We start from the raw sequence: 20,399 nt of genomic DNA, 5'->3' as shown, positions 1-20,399 counted from the left end.
ACAGTTAAGAACAATACAAGCCACCTCACCACTTTGTGTGCGTATATGTTTTTTTTTCGCCATTCTTCCATCAAGCCCCTGTTCTTTCAGTCCGGTGCTAATGAAAGTCCCCCACCCCCCACCCCCACCCTTTCCCCCGCGAACACCACCCAGGTAGGTCTGAGTGAAAGACCCAGCAGCTCCCCAGCTTTGTTCCCTTGGACTCTGAGGAACAAGTGGTCCCTATAATGTTTTCCTACAACTGGGCCTCCTCCTTTCTCCAAGCTGTTCTTTTGGTCAAACATGTTTGTCTAAGGTGCTTTGTAAAAGAGTTGCTCTTTCACCCTCACCCCAAAGCCCAATCCACACACAGCTGGCCCATAAAGAAAACCACTGGGAAGGAAAAACAGCAGGATACAGTAAACATTTAGGGACTAAACTGAGTGGGCACATCAGCTTTACAATGACTGTCTTTCAGTGGCTAAACATGTTACAAAAACAAGTTCCTGGTTTGGAAGGAACATAGAAAAGCAGAGAGCTGACGAAAGATATGTACATGAGAGACAAGACATTAGGGTCATCCAGTACAGTCAGGTTGGAGCGACTTATTTAAATTGAACTGATGCAAAAGCAACAGACTGAAAAATGAAAAAAAGAAAAAAAAAAAAGAGAAAAAAAACAACAAAGAAGTAGAATTCATACTGTTTGTTTTAAAGTACACTTTTTTTGTTAAAGTATTACAGATGCAGCGCTTGAATGCATGGCTAAAGACAGGCATGGATGGTTAAGTCTATGTCACTCGCACTGTCAAATCCTACTGAGTGATGGTGAATGCTGTTTGGCAATGGTCTGCGTGTGCTGAAAAAAAGACAAAGAAATGGCAGACCCGTCCAGGCATGTATGTGGATATGACGGTGTGGAACATTGTAAGGCACACACGTGTGTGTGTGTGTGTGTGTGTGTGTGTGTGTGTGTGTGTGTGTGTGTGTGTGTGTGTGTGTGTGTGTGTGTGTGTGCGTGCGCACGCGCGACTGACCGGTCCAGCTTGCCGGTAGGAATGCAGCCCCTCCAGCTCTCGGTTGGGCCGCTGTGTGAGACACCTGTGCAACACACACATTCATGAATGAAGTGCACTGGAAGAGTGCCCCTCTTTGTATAATGGGGTTAATAGCATTGCTAAATCGCATGCCCTGTGTGCCAACACACACAATTCAACGGATGCTATGGATGAGAAATTCCATGGACTTTATGGGAAACAACAAAGCACAGCAAACCGTGCCGTAACAATCCTCCATGTGGGTCTGTTTGCCTGCGCCAGTGATTGCAGCTACACTGGCAGGTCAATTTTCACTACTATTCAATAGCTGCCAATTTGAAACAGCAGATTTAATTGGTTCTTGAAGTGTTAGAACTAAAGATGCCTTGAACTTAAAACACTTTCTCAAACCCGACAATCACGATGAAGTCTGCTTTTCTCATCATCTTTTGTTGCAAGAGGAAAAAAGTTTTAGACAAAAGACAGCAGAGGCACAATAGGGGACTTAGACTCCCAGCTCTTACAAGACTCTACCTCCCACTCCTCAACTCTTCTGCCCCTGCGGCCTAACACAAAGCGTCCATACAATAGCTGGCTGACTAATTGACCTCGCTGAAATAACGTTAGCTGGCCTCATACAGAGGACTTTCAGTCGATGTTAGAGCAGGAAAGTCCACAGAGGTTTCCTCAAGAGCGCACAGACTAAAGACCAACTGGTTCGCCCCCTGAGGGTCCTCCACCTTTACTGCTACTCCAACTTGCTTGGCACAATGGTGAAATTATTTCCTGGCCAACACCACCCCCTCAACTCTCCAACCAATTACATTTTGATTAAATTTTTTAATCTGCTTAGGCCAAGTGCACTTGTACAGACGCTCACATACACACAACCCTGAGCAGAAAAACAGAGGCCATGCAGGTGCAGAGTAGCTTTTGTTGTCATAACATTTCCATAGAGAAAAGGGAAATTCAACAGGCAGTGATGCTGTTCAGTTCTTCCCTTGCTATTTTCCTCTCTGCTGTCCACATAGTCAGCAACATGTGCACACATATACACACATGAGGATAAACACACATCTTTCATGTAGGCATGTTGACTCTGTATATCAGCACAATTAAAGTAGTAAGAACACACAAACACACGCGCACACACACACACACACACACACACACACACACACACACACACACACACACACACACACACACACACACACACAGACAAAGAGCAGCAGCATGCCTCAGCACTTTTCCCATTAAACTAAGCGTGGCATATTACTCCTGCCTCACCGACATGTTATAGTGTGGGCAGACAAATAGGACCCACATGGGAAGTGACATCAGCCAGAAGCACATGTGGCCCACCTGCCACCAGCCAATCAGAGGGCCTCCCCGATAAAGAATTTCCCTCTGTTTTCTTCAGTTTCTTTTCCAGACGGCGGACCTGCCAATGACGGGCCGCAGATCACTGGTTTCTATCATGGAAACATGATCATAAAAGAGAATACAATGAGGAGACAATCCACCTAGCCTGCTCCCTCGATTAAACGATTGGAAAAGTCTGCTCACTCAAATCGACTTAAAAAAAAAACAGGAGGAAAGTTGGGCTGGATTTGTAGTAATGCCAGATGTGAATGAGTGCTGTGCAGATATTACACAGACCATTTACACATGAGAAGTCAGTGGTTGAGATACTATTATTATTATTATTATTATTATTATGTAACGGAAGAAAATACAAAAACCTTGAGAGATTACATTGAATGGTGAAAAAGCTACTTACAATATAAATGTGTCAAAAAAAATAACCTCTGACGGTTTACCACGAGATGCAAATCCCTTGTTAAGGCTCAAGGATAGAAAGGGCAGTTTTCACAACAAGTTACAGCAACAAAGCTGAAGAGTTCTGGAGCAAAGTGTTATGGTCAGATGAGAAAAAGATCAACCTGTGTCGTGTTAGAGTGATGTTACCAAAAAAGGAAGATCTTGTCATCTAAGAAATTCAACCTCAACTGTCAGACATGGGGAAGAAGGACCCTCTACCTTTGTCACTTCTCACAGCAGTATTACGACAAGTGCAAACTTACACAGAAATATGTAGCCTGCTCACAAGCTAGCAAAATGCATCCAAGCTTATTGGACAAAATAATATCACACAAGAAGACAACAATTCTCAAGCCATAGGAATTGTTGTTGTTGTTTGTTGAATTTATTTTTGGCCTACTAAAATTCAAGAATAGTGAGTAAAGCATAAAAAAAAAAAATGAAAAAAAAAAAAGTATATCGTATCCTTAAGTAACCCTTAAATTAAAGCTAAAAACAAAACACAACAAAACTGTGCTACAATATTTATGGTTTGCATTTGCTTCAAAAGCTTTTGATGAAATGGACCATCATGTTTAGAAAATGGGTTAGGTTCAAACTACCACAAATTTGAGCCTGGTCCTATCTTGGACTGTGTAATTTAAGAAGTTCCATCTATTTTCATCTCCTCCATGTGTCCACACATATGAATTAGGTGGTCATGAGCGACTCCTGCAAGTCTTTCTTCATCTGTATCTCTGTCACCCCCTTTGTACCGCCATTATTCTTTATTAGACTGTGAGGTGTGCAGCGACACGCTGCCAGTCTGCAGCAGTCCCAGTCAGAGGCAGCAGTGGAGTCCAGGCTGCAGGGAGGGTGTGGGCAGGGAAAACCATCTACTAATGAGAAACACACGTCTCTCCATCGCTCAGATGGTTCTTTCTACCACAGCAGAAAGAGCTGGCCGCCATCCAGGAGGTGACTGGCCTCCAGAAGCGAGGCATGATTTAAAAAACGGGAGCTCCGCCACGGTTCCTGATTCTCGTGAAAGGTACAATCATGAGTCTTATAAAACACATGCATGCGATGAAAGACACTTGTGGAGGAGAAGGAGGAGGGTTAAATTAGAGGACATAAAGTAGAAAGACGGACAGACAAGGGTGGACAAATTCAACAAAATGAGCACAGTGAAGGAAACGGACGGCAAAAATATGAAATTATCTCTTATTTCATATTTGATTCTTCGAAAACAGTATAAAATAAAGAAAATAATTTGAGGATATATGGAGCACAAAGGCAACCTTGTGGATTTTTTACACAAGCTACTTAGTTCAGAAGATTTTCAACCTCTACGATCCACTTGCATTGATACTAGCAGCGAGTTTATTCATCCCCTTGCTTAGCATCCATGTGTTGTGAATAATGACCTATGCTGTTTTCAGTTTGGCCCTCCAACTTCTGTCAACCCCGCCCTCCACACATCTCTATCAGATGCTCCGCTACTGGATATCTACTCCACAGAGTAGCAGAAAAGTGTTGAAATGGACTTAGGATGGGCCAAAATAGTGTGAAGGCTTTTGGTAGGGCAAAGATCCCAAATGTTATTGGAAGTGCATTTTTATTAACAAGGGGGGAAAAAAGAAATTTTTTCCAGATGTTGGAGAAAAAACAATATCGGCAGCTGCAAGTGCAACTCTGCTGCTGTTTTTGTTAAGTATGAAAAGCGAAGTCTGACTGTTTCAAACTCTGAAACTGAGACAGATTAGCACGAAGTTGCAGAGAGCTCCTTCCAGTTTCGAGTCATTTGTGTAATTACTTTAACAGCATTGAGACGCTCTCAACTGCCACGTAGTGCAGAGCAACTGCTTTTGACCAAATACGTTCCAGCTTTGTCTGCGTAAAATTAAAATCCTAACTATAAAAGAAAAAAAAAAAGAAACGTAAAAGTGAGTGGAATAAGAGAGGGGGATGGAGGAAGGAAGGAGGTGGCTGAAGGCGGGAGTGAGAGACTTTCTATTTTTCCTTCTGTGGCGAGTTCACACAAAAGGGTCCTTCTCATCCCTGGAGTGCTGAGCACATACCTGCGGGATGAAATCAAAACCCTCTGTGAATTATATTAAACATCCCCTGCCAAACGCTCCACATACTTCCATGTGTTTTTACCAGTTCCGAACTGCTCCATTAGGTTTTGCTCTAAATGAAAACCCACTTAATTTGAATCCCAGACGCTGGCACCTTCAAACACCCAGCTCCCTTTCTCCGTTTCATCTGTGAAGGGTAGAGGGGGGAAGTGAGGGGACAAATGGTGACAGACAGAAGATCTAAGAAGTGGCAAGGTAATGATAAGGAAAGGATTCTCTTAAGGATAACATCTGTATTTTTGACAGGATAATAAGCTCAGGAATCATAGGCACTTTGTTCTGTTGGTTAATCACAGGACATGAAAGAAGAACAGAAGATTTCTCCAACGAGGTGTTATGGAGAAAAAGAAGGTCGGGATTACCATATGAGCTTCCACAAAAAGCCAATAAAAGCTCACAGAGAGACAATATCTCTAAAATAATATGAGGGGATTTCAGTGCTCCCTCCTCCTGCTTTTTCATCCTCTTTTCCTGGTCAAACTCCCCCTCTACTGAATCACAAGCTGAAACCCCAAATGACTAATAGATTCCAGACACCATGTTTCAACTGTCAGAACGCCAAGTTCAGGTTCTTTGACAGAGCCTGTGCGGTCACATCTTTACTCTACCATCCCCCATAGCCATCTTGGAGAGGGGGTGCAGCAGCTGAACAGTCGACTCAACCCTCAGGATCACCTGAAGATTGTAAGTTTTGCCTTTGTCTCCTCCTTAAACATTAGTTTCTGAGCTGGACCCAAACAACAAAGCTCTATTTTCTTTAAGAAAGTGAACTCTGAGAAAGGAGCAAGGTCAAACTATCGTTCAAATATTCTGTGGTATTTTTTTTTTTCCTCTGGTTTGGTTAGCGGTGCTGCAGCTGCACCTAATCCCCACAGGAAAGCCTTCATCTGGGACTGATTTTAGAGCGCCTGGGCCGGAGTGGGAGAAAGGGGGGACTGTTCTGTAAAAGGCTGGTTCCCCTGTGGGGCGCAGGCCTCTTCTCAATCCATCTGATTAAAGGGAGTTTGGCTCAATTACACCTACTGACTGGGCCCCGCTCTCAGGCACGACCCGCATACGAAAAACACACAGAAATAGATTGTGGAGCGTGAATAAGGAGCATGAGTGCAGGCATCGCACCTGGGGTACTCCCATCTGTCCACCACAAAGCCTCAGTCCGTCCGCTGACAGCACAGGCTGTCAGCACTGCTTGCCTCAGAGGGCACGTTCTTTGTGTAACCCGTGACTGGATTGGGAAATCAGTGAGGTGGGCTCTCCAGGGACGGGTTTATGTCCTCTCCAATCAACAGGCTGAATACAAGTGGGCACCAGGTCACGGTGATCTGTTTTAATCAGCCTCTCGCCAGAAAAAGACAGAGCAGCTAAGGGTTAGCATGATGAGTACATAACAGAAGATGCATGTGTAAATGTGTTCCCTTCGTTTGTGTCCTTGTTATCGAGGAGAGGAGAACATTGGCAGTGACTGAGAACAATTACAGGGGTCACAGACAGAAATTTCAGGTTACACTTTTGTCATGCTGGATCCAAACTCCAGGTGACCCTTGGAGAACTCACTGTCAGCTTTATGACGCAATTACAAGCGTGTATACAGGCAAACATCACCGAGAGTCAGCTATGTTAATTCTGTGACTGTGGTGAATATGTGGGTGTAGCAGCTAAAGTGGGTGAGCATGGACAATTAACGTGACGTCTCAAGCATTTACACAGCAACCTGGTTGCAATCGTGCCCAGTTGTAAAGTTCACTGATTGCAGCTGGTTTAAAGGCCCAATTAAACTCATTATTATAATTTGGGTTTATGAAGGGAAGAGTTTGAGGGCGAGAGTAGTACACAGAGATCCACACTATTCTCAGATGTCCAGATCTGCAGCTTGCATGGAAAACGGGCCTGCAGTAATCACTTCCTTTACACAGTTCAAAACACCCCTCTCAGACTCATCGTCCTCCGTCGCTCACTTCTTCAGTCTCCATTTCAACCCCAACCAAAAAAATAAACATTTCCCCTCCATTATTCTCCATCCAAATTATATTCCACCCACAACTCTATTTTACTGGCTCACGATGCGGGGCCTCTTTGTGTTGTGACACTCCAAAGAAAACAGTCCTACTGAATGTTGTGGACAAGCACAGCTAACCTGATACAAGCCAGCTTACTGCTTCAATTACACACCATGTTTACCGCGGCCCTTTTAATTAAAACCAGGGAAGTACAAAAAAAAAAAAAAAAAAAAAAAGAACAAATCCATCTTTATATGCATCGGAGGCTTAAAATGACAGGGAGGAAATGCCCCTTTATGGATGTTTGACTTTGAGCTTCCTCGGCTGTTTGTAAAATGGCATGGTCCAATCTATTAAGCGCAGAGAAAAATGGAGACAAGGTCTCCTTTTGATTTTTGCATTTTGTCTTCCCCGTAGCTGCTTGGTCATACACGAGACACATGCACTGATGCAATGCTGAACTAAAGAAAAATGATTCACAGAAAATCTACCATGATGACAAACCAGAAACACGGAATTAAAACACTGCCAGAGGGAACTTGAGGGCAGCCTCAGTCTGAGAGGAAAAGGCTGACTGCTGGCAAAGTGTAGTGCCTTTGCCCAAGAAATTACACAGTGAAATACTGAATAAATGGAGGTTAGCATGAGTAAAAAGAGGCCCAGATACGAGCCTTCACCCCCAACTTAGATTATAAAACACAAATAAAAAAGATAAAGTAAGACTGAGTTAGCAAAAACAAATATTTTAACTTTGCAGAGAAAAGAGCCTTTCGGTTATCAGTGATTATTGATTGCAGGCTACGTCGAGGAAGTATTCAGCTTAATAAAGGGTTTGGCCAGCGTTTAGTTGGATATGACTGAAGTAGTTGTTGCATTTTCCCCTCAATTTAACTTCTGAAACCTTGTTTGTCTTTGACAAGATTTTTGGATGCTGCAGAGATCAACAGACAAGAATGGCGTTTCAGGCTAAAACAGCAGTTTCGGTCAAGAGCCTGCATGCGACCATGGTGAAAAGTAAAGATGGAAATGGGAGGATAGGGAAAAGATGGTACATAATGTGCAATTAATGAACATAAAGGATCTATTAAACATATTTAACACAAGCAAAAATGTTGAAGTTAAGAAAGAGCTCATTGGAAATGGCAAAAAGGAACTAAAAACAAGTTTAAAATCAAATGGAGCTAATATGCTGAAAAGAAAATTAGAAACAGTAAAAGTTAGTATTCACACTAATCTTTCCAGTCACAGCACAACGTATTTGGGAGAATAAGAAGAGCTAGATGAAAGAAAGGTGAAGGCAATTTTGCAGCTGAGAAGTGAGAAATGAGAAGGAAAAGAAAAAGAAAAAATTTCAGTAAAGGGCAAGGTCTCATCTGTGTTCTTTTGATTGCCTGCCTCTTTTATATCGGTGCTGGTGTGCAGGCATGTGGAGGGGATGTGGCCTTGTGAGGGAAAGCTCTCTGACACACCATCCCAGCATATGATAGCATGGTTAAAGTGATTAAATACAGAACATTCAACATACTGCAGATGGGACAGCACACACTCCTGCAATTTCTTTCCACTGTAAAAATCACAGTTCTTTAAAATAACTTGTATCAAAATACAGGAAACCAAAGAGCTCGTCTCAAATTCAAATTTATTTAATAAATCCAAGATGATCTGCTATTCTGTGGATTTCAAAAAAGTGTATAAAAGACTCAGAAAACCAGACGTGGGCTGAGTAAGAAGGTGGGAGGAGGGCGTAACAGCTTGTCCCCAGATGAGCAAGATACAAATGTGTTTGTACATTCTCTTCAAGTTGTGCCATCGTCACGCCAACAAAACTGCAGCTACAGACTCTGAGTAAACTTCAGAATTTCCTCTGTCAGAGACACCACAGAGACAAATCTCCCAGTAAAATGAATCAATTTACACGACCTTCTGTGGCTTCAGAAGACTGTTATGTTTATAAAAGTGCTCTGTGGGGATTTATTTCCAGACATGTAGTGTGACTCTTACAAAAGATGTATTTGCTTCGGTAATAAGGAGTGAACAATAGCATTTTGTGGCATCAGATATCCTCTATTTCCATTAAATGCATGGTGGCACCAAACAATACAAAGATTGCAAAGAGGCACTCAGACAGGCAACTTTCTGTCTCAGTCTAAAGAAAAGGAAGTGGAGGAAATGGAGATGAGTGTCAGGCATGAGGGCAGAGGGAGGAGGCAGAGCAGAGCTTGTTGTTTAGGATCTTGCAGTGTAAACTCCTGAACATCTCATAAAATGGAAAAAACAATGACATTCCTCGGAGCCTGCTTCCCTTCTGTAGTGTTGGACTCATAAAAACTGTTCACACTATTTACATCAATTTAAACTGCACAACTTCACACTTTCTGGTCCAACCACACGCGGGCACACAGTTTCAAATACCTGTGCCAAGGAACAGATGTGGAATCTGTGTAGACTTTTCAAAGAAAGGCAACACATTTATATACCCGAGTGCTACTGGCAGCTACCTCACTGCTTTTTTGCTGTAATAAAAATGATAATAAATTGACTTAATCCACCACAGCATGCTGCAAAGTCCGGTCAGTTCTGGTTTGGAATGACTTGGCCCGCCAACCTGTTTATAATAGCACTAAAATGCATGAGCTGGATCTGACAAAGGAATCCTCACTCACACCCCCTCTGCCCTCTTTCTTCCTCCATCCCTCCATTCCTTTCCTCTCTGGAGTCCAGCCACGCTCCTGCTATCCTCCGGCCCTCGGAGCCATGTTTGGAAAAATAAACTGAGCAACTAGCGATATGACAAGCGGTAAGCTGAGGGGAGAGGTGTCCGTGTGTTTTATCGAAGGGATGAAAACATGCACACACTATTTCCTCTGCTGAGAGAGGACAGGAGTCAGTGTGTGAGGCTCTGACCCAGGAAAGGGCAAGACTGTGAAGGGGCAGTGTCAAAGCTTTGGGAGGTCCAGTCAGTGTGTGGAGGCCCTCCATATACATCCATTCCAAATATGCAAATAACACACTGCTCACATTCACTGTATGCTAGGTATGTCACATCACACACAGACACGCTTTGTACTGTAAGACATGACCCTTCACTCTCACTGACAGACGGGCGTTATGTCAGTGTCATGACCGTGTGCGTCAGTCATGGGAGGCAATGGCCGCAAAGTGAGGCAGCACTCACCCACTGGAAGTGCCGAGTGACGCTGAGCTGACTGAGGAGCTCAGCTTCCTGCTGTCCCAAAGTCTCACCTCTCGGCTGCGCATCTACACACACAACAAAATGACACAATGAGTAGTGTAAACACAGGCAGACACAGAAATGCATCCCCACAGACAAAGCATGGAGCATCCACCCAAACTTTAAATAGTAAAGTACTTTTTTTCAGTGTACTGGGCTGAGAAACTCTTTTGAAATATCACATGCTAGAAGATACCCTTATGAATCATCACCAGTTTGTGCAACCACTGGTCGTTCAGTGTTGCTTCTGGGTAATTTTCAATAACTTGCGCAATCAGCATTGCAGGTGGTGTTTAGCTTGGCTTGGGTGCTCTGGAAAAAACACTCGGCTTCTGCGCCTGAGTGTAATAATGTAAGGTAAACCCCTGATAAATGTGTTTTTAAAAACATCTTCAGAGATTACACTGATTCTGTTAGTCTACAATTTTCAGGCAGATAATTCTGCAATGGTCTGACAGAAAAACGTTGTCCGAAAGACAACAAACTTTCTCACCATATCAAAGCCGGTGGTCAGTAGGAGGTCATCTTTGGCCCACAAGATACGTGAATCCTTGTTGCTCTGAAGGCTCTTGGCACTCTGCGGGAAAAATAATGCAAAAATGTAACTGCATGTTCCCAACACTATCACAATTTAAACACATCTTTCTTGACTACTTTAAGTCAATGTCTCTGTGATGAACTCACAACTTTAAACTTGACGTTGAGATCTAGTTCGCGATAAAGAAGGGAGTGATGAGTGAATGATTTGCAGGCAAGAGAAAAAGACAGAGAGGGGAAGCAATACAGACAGGATTCACAGGTGCCTCAGATCTCTGTGGTCGAACAGAACGGGACTTGTCCCATGAAAGGAGTGCTTGTTATTGTTAATGAAGCAGACAAGGTGACTTCTGCCCCGAGTGCAGCTTAGATTCCTCAAAAACTATGACGCCGCATGTATGCATGTATGTGTTCGTAGTCCTGAGCCTTTGTTTCACTGTTTCCATGGGGAATATGTGTCAAAACAGCAGAGCCAGTTTGATAGGTGGTCTTCAAATACAAATGACACCTGTTGTCAGAGGACTAAAGACTAAAAACAACTGATAGTGCTGAAATGAGAGGAATGTGCGTGTTTGTAAAGACAGCACATAAATGAAACGCAAGAAGCAAATGGAATGGATTATTTAATGGTGTCAGCTTGAAGAATGTCTAGCAGCTATTAAAAAGATGGTCTTCATAATCAGGTCTTTAAAACTCTCTATTTAGAGCTTATCTATCAGGACACATAACACTTGTAATGTCTCAGAGCCACAGCCAGTCAGTGAGCCCCTTGTATCTGTGCATTAATACTGGAGTTACACCGAGCTTTCCCATAAGGCACGGGGGTTAGCGATGAAGTTTCCATGGAACAGGAGCTGTTGGCCTCTCAGTCTACTGTGTCTCCCAAAATCACTGTCATCTTCTTTTTTTTTCGTGACCACGCTAAACTTCAGGAGCATGACTATACGACTGTGTACGGCAAGAAGAAAGAAGCTTATATTCTAACACTCCTCTCCGCAGAGTGTGCAGCAGCCTCATTCTTGTGTAACTTTTAAATGGTCGCAGATGACAAATTGTAAAAACAAATGGGGAGAATTGAAGCTTTCATGTTGCAACCCTGAACCCACAGTAAGTCAGAGGGTAACTGGGCACTGCACTGCACAACCTCAATTAACATATGTTTGAGTCCATTGGGCGCTTCCCATGTTGAAAACTGGAGCCAACAGTTGGACGAGTATGGGATGACACACACACTAATTAAATCCAGTTTGAGAGGAGTTCTGCACACAACACATGTGGGTCCTATCAATTCTAACGCAAAGCCCACTTCCTCTTCTCTCCTTTCTGATGTCACTCTTGCCACACTCCCAATCATCCTGCTGGTTTGAGAAGTGACAGCTGAGAGGAAGAAAAGGATGATCTGGTTATTTCATTTTCATCTCAAACAAGTGTTTCATCACTGTCTGTCCCTCCCAAAATCCTTTCCAGGCGCTTCTGATACATTCGGACTACAAATAACATACTTTAAAATGTTAGTTTGCTCAGTGGTACAGCTGTCCTAAGGACCGAGGACAATGTAACATAATGAACGTCATTTTAGCCAGTGGAAATGCTGTTTGTTTTATTGATTTCAGTGAAAAGGAATTTTAAAAGATCACTCCCTTCCCCATGAGGGTGCGGTCATTGTATCTTATCTTGAGTGGATAAGGTCATACAAAAATGAGACACTGATTTTACGATGACTAATGTCCTGATCAGCAACCACTCGGGCCGTAACTACAAACATGCAACAGCTAAATATCACGTCCTCAGAGAGGTTGTACAGTTTGTACACTGTTGCTATGTACTATGTTAGAATATGTAAAAATAACTTGCATACATTGACATAATTTACAACGCTAGACTGGGAAGTTGTCCTCCTTCCAGTCTTTAAAGGAACAGCAAACACATTACTTAGGAATAACAAAGAGCAAATTATTTGACACCCAGAATGTCTGTGCAAACATGACAGTAGGAAGTTATTGCATCCAGCTGATGTACAGTAGATAGAAACAGCTATAGATGCAACACTAAACTCCTCCCATAACCATAAACTGTCAATTTTACATGTGTTTCTGTACAAATGTAAATACCCAGGCATACTATGTAAATTAGAAATTTAACTCTGAGCCCGACTTCATGCTAAATTAAGCTGACTGCGTCTTGGCTAACAAATATGACAGCAGTACCGGTCCTCTCATCAAACTTTCAGGCAAGAAGCAAAGCTTTTTAACCTACGTTAAGCTATGTATAAGATACATGAGGATGATAGGGACATAAATCTCCTCCTCTAAATATGGGTTGGATGTCAAACAAGTTTATTTCAATTTTCTTTTGACTTTTTCACTAAATGTGAAGTTCAGGCCAAGGCTCCTGTGCTGGAACCGTCCCGGTCAGTGAAAGAGAATAAACTATAAATCCTCAGCTGAAAGTGTGCCTGTCGACCACACTGGTGGTTCAAACTAAATTTATTGTTCTCAGCAAAGAAGGAACTTGACACTACACATGCACACACCGGCAACAAATGTGCACCTCCACTGCTGCACCTCTCTCAGGGATGATACGTCTTTGTCCGCACTGGTGTTTTAACTGACACCATCTGTATGTCATACAGATGTTTTCTGGCTCCTGACGTGCTCCCAAATAGCTTTATCCTCTAAGAGGGTTTACAAAATACTCTGCTGACCTGGACCTCAAGCATGTTTCCGAGGTAACACTACCAAAGCACTGACAGAGTTGATAATAAGTTCTGGATTGAATAAACACCTAAATCGGGACTGAGAATCGTTTTTCAGTCTGCAGGCAGCTGGTATGCCTCACATGCAGGTAACTGATCTCATATTTGCCTTGATAAGTCCATACAAGTGAGTCAGTTGAAAAATAACTCCAATGTACGACAGAGGTCCAGAGTAAACTCAGAACTGGAAAAAAAGAAGCAATAGATCAGAGAGGAGAGGGAGAAAGGCTCAAGCTAGAGGGGTATAAACAGACATGGAGAAAATTAATTGCCGCTGAGCTGTTCATCAGCGGCAACGATGGCTGATTTCCTTCCAGGGGCAAGACAATGGCCTGGTATTCTGACCAAACTAGGAACAAGTTGAGCTCAGACTATTTTAAACTGCTCAGAGTCTGTTTAACAGTGGCGTTGCTTTCAGGAGCCACGTGTTGTCTGATTCATATTTCTGGCCAACAGCAGGAGATTCCAGTTGTGTTTGTATAACATGCAGGAATAAACACCATAAACTCTGCATCATCCCTTTTTTTTGCCTTATTCAGTCATGCTGATCCTCTGCTGAGCACCAGATGAGTTGATCAGTTTGATGGCCACGTTTTCCACAGCATTATTATAAGTATTCTCTAATGAGATGAAAAGTAGCATCAGGTGAACAACACTAAGCGTAACACCTTGCTAACACCCAAACCAGTTTAGCAGATACATCGTTTACCACATTCACCTTCTAAGTTTAGCTTGTTAGCTTGCTGATGTTTTCAAAATTGACAACAAACACAAAGTAAACCCAGAGCTAATGAGAACATCATAAGCTTAACATAATGAGTGATGATAATTAAAGTGATTACAATTCATCCGCATGCAAACATGAATGTCTGTACCTAATTTCATAGCAATCCAACCAGTAGCTGGAGAGGTATCTAAACCTCATGATGGCCCTTGACCACCCAAGAGTCATTTGGGTTCATCCTTTGGAGGGAAATGTCTGTACAAGAGTTTCCTAATTGAGATCGGTTCAGACCATTCACCAACCTCAGAGCCGCACAACTATTATGGCCAAAGAAGACAATTAGGGCTGTAAACAAGCTTCAAATCCCACCCAGACAAACCTCTATTCCCCTTTTAGACTTGTCTATGAACTGGGGAGGACAAAAAGACTAATTTCTTCTTCAGGGCAACAATAAAAAACCCACTAAAAATACATCACCTTGCTGTGAACCGGCTCTTGAGCTGAACAACTTAGTTGCACCATTACAGCATCCCTCAGGCTTTTCACTACACAGCCTGAGCCAGCCCGGCGAGGCAAATAAACCGGCCTGCCGTCTCTCGGCAGACAGTTATACATGCTCAATAGATCACACCGCCGTGATGTCATTCTTCACCCGGATCTGAAGGCACGTGCAGCTTTGAGCCTCCTGATGAAGATATCTTTAGGACTTGGCAGCTGAAGCCATTCAAGCACAACTGAGGATTAGGGGTGTGTGCCGGGCCTCTGCTCACCTTTTCCCAATAAACAGTTTTTCAGGAAGCAGAACGGAGCCATCAGAGAGCTACACTACTACTAACACTCCAGGGCAGCCAGAGGACACAACATCTGGACCTTGTGAGTGTGTATATAAATGTTGCCAAACAGTATCTCTCCTCTGCAGTCATAAATTTAACTGAAATCCCATTCACCTAGAGCCCCCCCACCACCCCTCTTCGCAGTTAAACCTTACCGACATGCTACAAATCGATCATGACACACTTAAAACGGGAAGAGAAAGACAGGGGGATGGAGAGAGAGGAGAAAAAGGAAAATAAGACAAATGTTTTCCTTAGCAGCTGAACAAAGGACAGAAAGACAAGAGAAATTGTTTATGACTTCACAAAATACGCGCAGGAGGTGGAGAGAATCAGCTACACCTGCTCGAATGACTGCCTCACATACACGGTAAAGGAAGTCGAGGAAATGATCTCACATCTGGGAAAAGAATATCACCAAACCAGGTGTCAGTGTCAAGATGTGGAAAAATATATTTTGGACTGTTAAATAACAAAAGTAAAAAATTGGGTCTAATAACAATAAAGAGCGAAGGTTATCAAGGAGAATAGAAAAAAAAAAAAAAGGGGGTGAAAATGTTGCTGGCTGCGATAATTTAAATGAAACTCCAATGACACCAGGCAGGGTTTACACTGAGGTTAAACACTTTGCAGGCTGGGATGTACAAGCAGGAAAGTGCCAGTCAGCAGTCTGGCCAATTATGGTTTAATGGGTCTATTAAATATCCTCTCTCAATATAAACAAATGAGGATCGCTCCATCTCCTTCTATCCTTCTCCCTCAGCTATTTAACTTCTGAACTTGAACAGACGGTGCGCACATTTGTGTCAATCGCCAAGAATGTTGATTCACCCACCAGGACTAATATCAGGTGTCTGTATGCACATATGGGAACCATCAGCATCTCTGCATCTCTATCTCTCTCACTGCCTGTCTCCGTACAGTAGTATTCTTTGCACTGTTCTGAATACCAGCTCAATGGGGATCTAAGTATTTAACAATGAGTGCCAGTGATGCAGAAATTAATTTAATGTGCTGGGAGATCGAGGTCTTGTTTTCACAGCGCAGCCCGATAATACCGTGTTGACAACTTCCAGTCAGATCATTTGTGTTTGGAGTTGGTCTCGATCATATGCTCCATCTCTGGCATGTTCAAACTCATCCCTGCTATTTCTACTCAGATTTATTTTAAAATTTTAATTTATCTTTCCAAATATGGGAAAAATATCAACCTCAGACATATTATTTGTTTGTTAAAGGAAGTTCAACATTTTATTTCCAAGAGGTATATATGAAGATTGATATTACATTCATATGTTACATACAAGGTTATAGCCAGCCTGTTAAGCTTAGAACCAAAACTGGAAATGGGAAACCAGCGAGGCTCACTCTGTCAAAAGGTAACAAAATCCACATGCCAACACCTGTAAAGCTCCCTCATTAACTTGTCATATTTGTTTCATTTTTATAGATACCTAAGTGTAAAAATTACATATGAAGCCACAACAAATCACATTTCCCCAGTTGCAACTACTCCTCTCTTTGACCTGCTTTGTATTTTCTTTAAAGACAGATCATTCCTTCCCCCTTCTCTAATCAAAACCCTTACTCCCTCTCAGTCGTTTCATCTATGGTTAATTAGACTTTTCGGTAATTACTAGGTTTTCATCATCTTGTTCTGTTTTCATGGCCCATTTAGGTTGTGTTTTTAAGTCAGGAGTCGCTATCTTGAATATAACTCTGACTCTATAAGTCTCTCAATATAGGAAAGAGAGGGGGGGGGGTAAGAAGAAGAGGACTTGGGGGAAAGGAGGGTGGAAGATGGAAATCAAACCAGCCATTTTATGCTTTCATTTCCTCCGCCGCCGACCGCCACTTTTTCTCCATTAATTGGAACCATATTATATGTAGTTCATTTCTCCCAAAATTCCAGAAGCCACAAACCGTTCTCTTATTTTTCCGTACTTCTTCCCCTGCTCTCTCCCTTCCTGGAGATGAAAATGAATGTGAAAGGTCAGAAGCTGTACAGGGACTGCAATCTAAGGGAATGACAACAGAGAGTAAATCCTGAGGTGCAGCTGTATTAGTATGAATGTAAGATGTGACCCCTCTGACATGTGAAGGTCATACAGTGCACCCAGAAAGTATTCACAGCTCTTCACTTTTTCCACATTTTATGTTACAGCCTTATTCCAAAATGGATTGAATTCATTTTTTTTCCTCAAAATTCAACACACAATACCCCATAATGATAACATGAAAAAAGTTTGTTTGAAATTTTTGCAAATCTATTAAATAAAAAACGGAAAAAAAAAATCACATGTACATAAGTATTCACAGCCTTTGCCATGACACTCAAAATTGAGCTGAGGTGCATCCTGTTTCCACTGATCATCCTTGAGATGTTTCTACAACTTGATTGGAGTCCACCTGTGGTAAATTCAGTTGTTTAGACATGATTTGGAAAGACACACACCTGTCTATATAAGGTCCCACAGTTGACAGTGCATGTCAGAGCACAAACCAAACCATGAAGTCTGTAGACCTCCGAGACAGGATTGTATCGAGGCACAGATCTGGGGAAGGGTACAGAAAAAATTCTGTAGCATTGAAGGTCCCAATGAGCACAGTGGCCTCCATCATCCGTAGGTGGAAGAAGTTTGGAACCACCAGGACTCTTCCTAGAGTTGGCCGCCCAGCCAAACTGAGCGATCAGGGGAGAAGGGCCTTAGTCAGGGAGGTGACCAAGAACCCGATGATCACTCTGACGGAGCTCCAACGTTGCTCTGTGAAGAGAGGAGAACCTTACAGAAGGACAACCATCTCTGCAGCACTCCACCAAGCAGGCCTGTATGGTAGAGTGGCCAGACGGAAGCCACTCCTCAGTAAAAGGCACATGACAGCCCACCTGGAGTTTAAAAGGCACCTGAAGGACTCTCAGACCACGAGAAACAAAATTCTCTGGTCTTATGAAACAAAGATTGAACTCTTTGGCCTGAATGCCAAGCGTCATGTCTGGAGGAAACCAAGTACCGCTTATCACCTGGCCAATACCATCTCTACGGTGAAGCATGGTGGTGGCAGCATCATGCTGTGGGGATGTTTTTCAGCGGCAGGAACTGGGAGTCCAGTCAGGATGGAGGGAAAGATGAATGCAGCAATGTACAGAGACATCATTGATGAAAACCTGCTCCAGAGCACTCTGGACCTCAGACTGGGGCGAAGGTTCATCTTCCAACAGGACAATGACCCCAAGCACACAGCCAAGATAACAAAGGAATGGCTTCGGGACAACTCTGTGAATGTCTTTGAGAGGCCCAGGCAGAGCCCAGACTTGAACCCGATTGAACATCTCTGGAGAGATCTGAAAATGGCTGTGCACCAACACTCCCTATCCAACCTGATGGAGCTTGAGAGGTCCTGCAAAGAAGAATGGGAGAAACTGCCCAAAAATAGGTGCCAAGCTTGTAGCATCATACTCAAAAAGACTTGAGGCTGTAACTGCTGCCAAAGGTGCTTCAACAAAGTATTGAGCAAAGGCTGTGAATACTTATGTACGTGTCATATTTTCATTCTTTATTTTTAATAGATTTGCAAAAATTTTAAACAAACTTTTTTCACTTCGTCATTATGGGTTATTGTGTGTAGAGTTTTGAGGGGGGGGGGAATTATTTAATCCATTTTGGAATAAGGCTGTAACATAACAAAATGTGGAAAAAGTGAAGCGCTGTGAATACTTTCCGGATCCACTGTATATGTCAGATAAGTGAAATATTAAAACACTGTTTTATTTGCAAGATTACACTTACAACAGATCTCTTGTACATCAGAGAGTCTTGAAGAGGGATTGGATCCACAAAATCCTGCACGCTTTCAATCACTTGTACTTTTGTGTTTAAATTATTTTTCCTCGGATCGCCGTTAACATAGTGTATAAAAACAGTATGCAGGATTATTTAAAAAATTTAAATATAAATATACATAATAACCAATTTGCAAATACAAATTGAGTATGACGTCTACTGATTCAACTCAGACTTCCATCAAGCACTGAGCAATAAAAAATGTGATGTGAGCCAACAGGACAATGAGCACAGCTGTCTACTCTGCAGACACCAGGCAAGACCTGCGGGCCCCAGCGGAGGGTCTCCAGACTGGACTGCTCCCCAGTTATATATAGTATCCAGCTAGAATGGGATATCCAGAAGTCTTTTCTCTCAGCTGGTTGTATGGATTTTTCTTCTTTGCTGTCCATATCCTCTTCTTCTTAGCATTAATGGGAACAAGTGTGGAGAGCTTAAGGTAGGAGACAGCGATGGCTAGAAAATGTGAAATGAATCACAAAGAGAGGGAAAATACTGCACCCTTACATGAGGTACATCAATCTTAGAGGGATCAGGAGGGCATTTCCTCAATTTCATCCTGCACACTTCCCACATACTGCACGTGTATCATATATCCTCCTTTATTATAAGGTGGCAGGTGCAATGCTGTCATGTATGTTCTTAGAGTTTGGCTTTTTGTTACAGAAAAAAATGAAATCATAACAGATCAAATAGCAATGAAAGCTACAGATTATCATTTGATTTAGAAACACAGCATAAACTAAAACTTGTGAATATTTGCAATTTTTTTTCTTGAACGATTAACACGATAGTTACAGATTGATTTTCCATCTATGGACTATTGTCTTTATTATTTATTATTTCTGCACCTAAAACTGTAACATTATCATGACTAAATCCTCTGTATCAATAGTTACACAAGCTGGCCCAGTGTCTGCACACCATGGAGAACTTGTGCAAGACTGATCATCACCAGTTGCCTGCCTGCCACAAAGACGTCACTCTGTGTTTTCGGAGGGGCAGGAAAAATACTGGCCCAAGGAATCAGTCTACCCCAATGGAAAAATAAATCAGAGGGGGAAAGAGGTAGAGGAAAAAAGGGGGTTTAACAAGCTATCAATTCCCTTTTGGACAAGGAAGAACAGAACTAAAGGGGAAGAAAGTTTCTGAGTGTTAGGAAGAAAAAGAGAAAATGCAGCGAAAGGCAGAAAAGCTCTCGTCTTTCAAGACTAAGCATAAAACTTTCCTTTTTGACAAAGTTTACAATTAGGGCAGGCTAAAATGACCTAAAACATCCCCTCCCCTTTGTTCTCCGGGTATTTGCCACTGCTGTACACTTTTTGATATTTTTATGAGGTTGTTCTTCATGTTTGTTTTCACTTTTTGTTTAGTATTTCCTATATTTTTATGTCATTGTTTTTTGTGTTTGTAAAGTGTCCTGGGACCATGTTCCATCGGGATTTTACACTATAAATAAACAGAATGGCATTGAACTGAAAGACAACAACAGCACAGGTCAGAAAGATGATTCGAGGTTG

The 20,399-nt window shown here is 42.4% G+C and overlaps 1 protein-coding gene across 1 annotated transcript in view; it reads right to left on the bottom strand.

Moving 5' to 3' along the window:
* Window positions 1-20,399, bottom strand: part of coro7 (coronin 7) — a 106,168-nt gene that overhangs the window by 62,080 nt on the left and 23,689 nt on the right. The window contains exons 8-9 of the mRNA XM_069149099.1: window positions 10,682-10,765; window positions 10,132-10,214 (exon numbers count right to left, since the gene is read on the bottom strand). Of these exons, the coding sequence (XP_069005200.1) occupies window positions 10,132-10,214; window positions 10,682-10,765 (167 nt within the window). The remainder of the gene's footprint in view (window positions 1-10,131; window positions 10,215-10,681; window positions 10,766-20,399) is intronic.

This window comes from Embiotoca jacksoni, unplaced genomic scaffold, assembly GCF_022577435.1.
Source record: "Embiotoca jacksoni isolate LCO1_2020_lvr unplaced genomic scaffold, fEmbJac1.0.p SCAF_15, whole genome shotgun sequence".
Taxonomy (NCBI): Eukaryota; Metazoa; Chordata; class Actinopteri; family Embiotocidae; genus Embiotoca; species Embiotoca jacksoni.
Note: the sequence above shows the minus strand (reverse complement) of the source record. Positions and strands in the feature narration are given on the sequence as shown.